Raw genomic sequence first — 2398 nt, 5'->3', positions numbered from 1 at the left:
AAATTGATAAATGAAGATTAAAACACAAAATGGGTAAAGATTTATCATTTTGTCGGGATTGTTCACGAAACCATCCATTGCTTCCAAAGAGAGAATTTTCAAAGTAAAAGTGTGAAAAATAAAGAGAAAAATATAACGTTTTTATACTTGGAAAAATATAGCAGATGGCTTGCTTAAATCTTCATGGCTAAATTTATAATTTAAGTTTTTTTTTTTGATTATTTTTCACGAGGTAATTAAAGGATTAAATTATATTTGTAATTTTCTCTTATTATTATACAAAAATCTACAACGATTTCACGTGTTCATTAAACAATGTGTACTAACCGCCAATGTTGAAGTGACATTCAGCTTTAACATATTTCCCTCACATGTTTTGTTAATTACAATATATCCCTACTTCCATGGTAGAGTTACTTAAACCATCCATATTCTCCTATATCATATACCCGAATACACACTTACAAATTAGTTACTTGCTTTTTAATATATTAATCAGTTATTTAATTTTGTTCAAATGATATTAATACGTTGTGTAATTATGTTGATGTGTTCTTCGGTGCTGCAATTTGAGACCTTGTAGTTTGACTTCATATGACTCCTAATTCAAAGCTTTTACACTAGTGAGGGTTCAAATGAAATAATCCCATAATCAAAGGGTCTTTTCGAAACATTCTCAAACTGTCAATGCTTACGTTACTCCGTCATTTTCAGCTACATGCTTAACTCATTCTTAAATAATTCCCTGATCGAAAAACTTCTCCAAAATCATCGAAAAATGTCTTCTGTATTTGGATCGGGAAAGATAATAAAATCCGATGAATTCCTCCACCAAATCCATGGTTTTATACGAGTACACAAAGATGGCCGATGTGAAAGATTGGTGGGCTACAAGACTATGCCCACCGGAATCGATCCTTCAACCGGAGTCCACTCAAAAGACGTCGTCATCTCGCCGGAAACCAACCTGTCTGCAAGGCTTTACATTCCCAAAACCACAACCCCAGATCGGAAACTGCCTATCTTGATTTTCTTCCACGGCGGTGGTTTCTTAGTCGAATCCGCCGCGTCTCCTACCTACCACCCTACACTTACCCTTATAACGGCGGAGTCCAACGTTATCGCCGTCTCCGTTAACTACAGGCTGGCGCCGGAGCACCCTCTTCCCACCGGATACAACGACTCGTGGGACGCGATCAAGTGGGTAGCTAGCCATAGTAATGGCGGTGGTCCGGAGCCATGGTTAAATGAACATGGCGATTTTCAGAAGGTATTTCTCGCCGGAGATAGCGCCGGAGCAAATATCGCCCATAACATCGCAATCCGGGCCGGGTCAGAACCGATCGAAGCAATTAACCTCGAGGGTGTCATTCTTCTCCACCCGTATTTCGGAGGAAAAGATCCGATTGGATCCGAACTTGGGAAACATAAGCAGATTAAAGTTTATACCGATCAATTCTGGAAGTTGGCGAATTCTTCAGTGAGTGGGTTGGATGACCCGTGGTTTAACCCGGAAAAGGACCCGAAGCTTTCGGATTTTGGTTGCTCCAAGATTCTTGTATGTGTTGCAGAAAAGGATAGTTTTAGAGACAGGGGTTTGTATTATAAGGAATTGATGGATAAAAGTGGATGGCCTGGAAAATTGGAGATGATTGAGACAAAGGAAGAGGATCATGTGTTCTTTCTCTTCAGAACTTCTAGTCCAAATGCTTGTACTTTGCGCAAAAGAATTTGTACCTTCATTAATCAAGTTAATAATGCCTCTCGTTTCTGAACAGTGGTACTTGGGTTTTCTTTTGTCACAACTCACAAGTGTAACTTGTAACACCCACGTAAATAAACATCGGTAGATTGTGATGTATTATCGGGTTTTATTAGAATAAGGTTAAATCTCCTTCTAATCCTATTTTATGTTATTATTTTTGAACTAAAGGAGTGTATGGTTATTGGATTTAGAAAGGAATTTGAAGCAATTGGAATGCAATTTCAATAAAAATTGTGTTTAATTGATCAAATTATTAAAAAAATCTATTAAATTATATGGTTGACTAAATTGTCATTCAATGATTTTAGATTTTATTCAATTTTTTTTATTAAAATGACAAAAATATCATTTCACACTCACCGCAACCCATTCCAACTTCATCGGTTGGTTTGGTCATATTACATAACTAGATTATCACTCGCGTAAAACGTGGGGAATATATAAAAAATATATATAAACGTATAAAAAGTTGGCACAATAATTAAAAAGAAAGTAACAGAAATAGAATTAGTTTTATTGGTAACATTGAAAAAAACAATGAAATACTTGAATATCTATAACCGATGAAGGACCTCTTTGTAAACAACGTTTTTTGTTTTATTAGTTGGATGACCTTGTCACATATGAGTATCT

At 36.1% G+C, this 2398-nt stretch overlaps 1 protein-coding gene across 1 annotated transcript; it reads left to right on the top strand.

Moving 5' to 3' along the window:
- Nucleotides 1-724: 724 nt before the first annotated feature.
- Nucleotides 725-1932, top strand: LOC111895730 (probable carboxylesterase 2). Its single transcript, XM_023891807.3, has one exon. It carries the CDS (start codon nucleotides 779-781, stop codon nucleotides 1772-1774), a length of 996 nt encoding a protein of 331 aa, XP_023747575.1. The 5' UTR covers nucleotides 725-778; the 3' UTR covers nucleotides 1775-1932.
- The last annotated feature ends 466 nt before the right edge of the window (nucleotides 1933-2398 follow it).

The sequence above is a fragment of the Lactuca sativa genome, chromosome 7, assembly GCF_002870075.4.
Source record: "Lactuca sativa cultivar Salinas chromosome 7, Lsat_Salinas_v11, whole genome shotgun sequence".
NCBI classification, from domain to species: domain Eukaryota; kingdom Viridiplantae; phylum Streptophyta; class Magnoliopsida; order Asterales; family Asteraceae; genus Lactuca; species Lactuca sativa.
Note: the sequence above shows the minus strand (reverse complement) of the source record. Positions and strands in the feature narration are given on the sequence as shown.

Coding starts and splice junctions, on each gene's coding strand:
- LOC111895730 (XM_023891807.3), top strand. CDS start 779: ATGTCTTCTGTATTTGGATCGGGAAAGATAATAAAATCCGATGAATTC.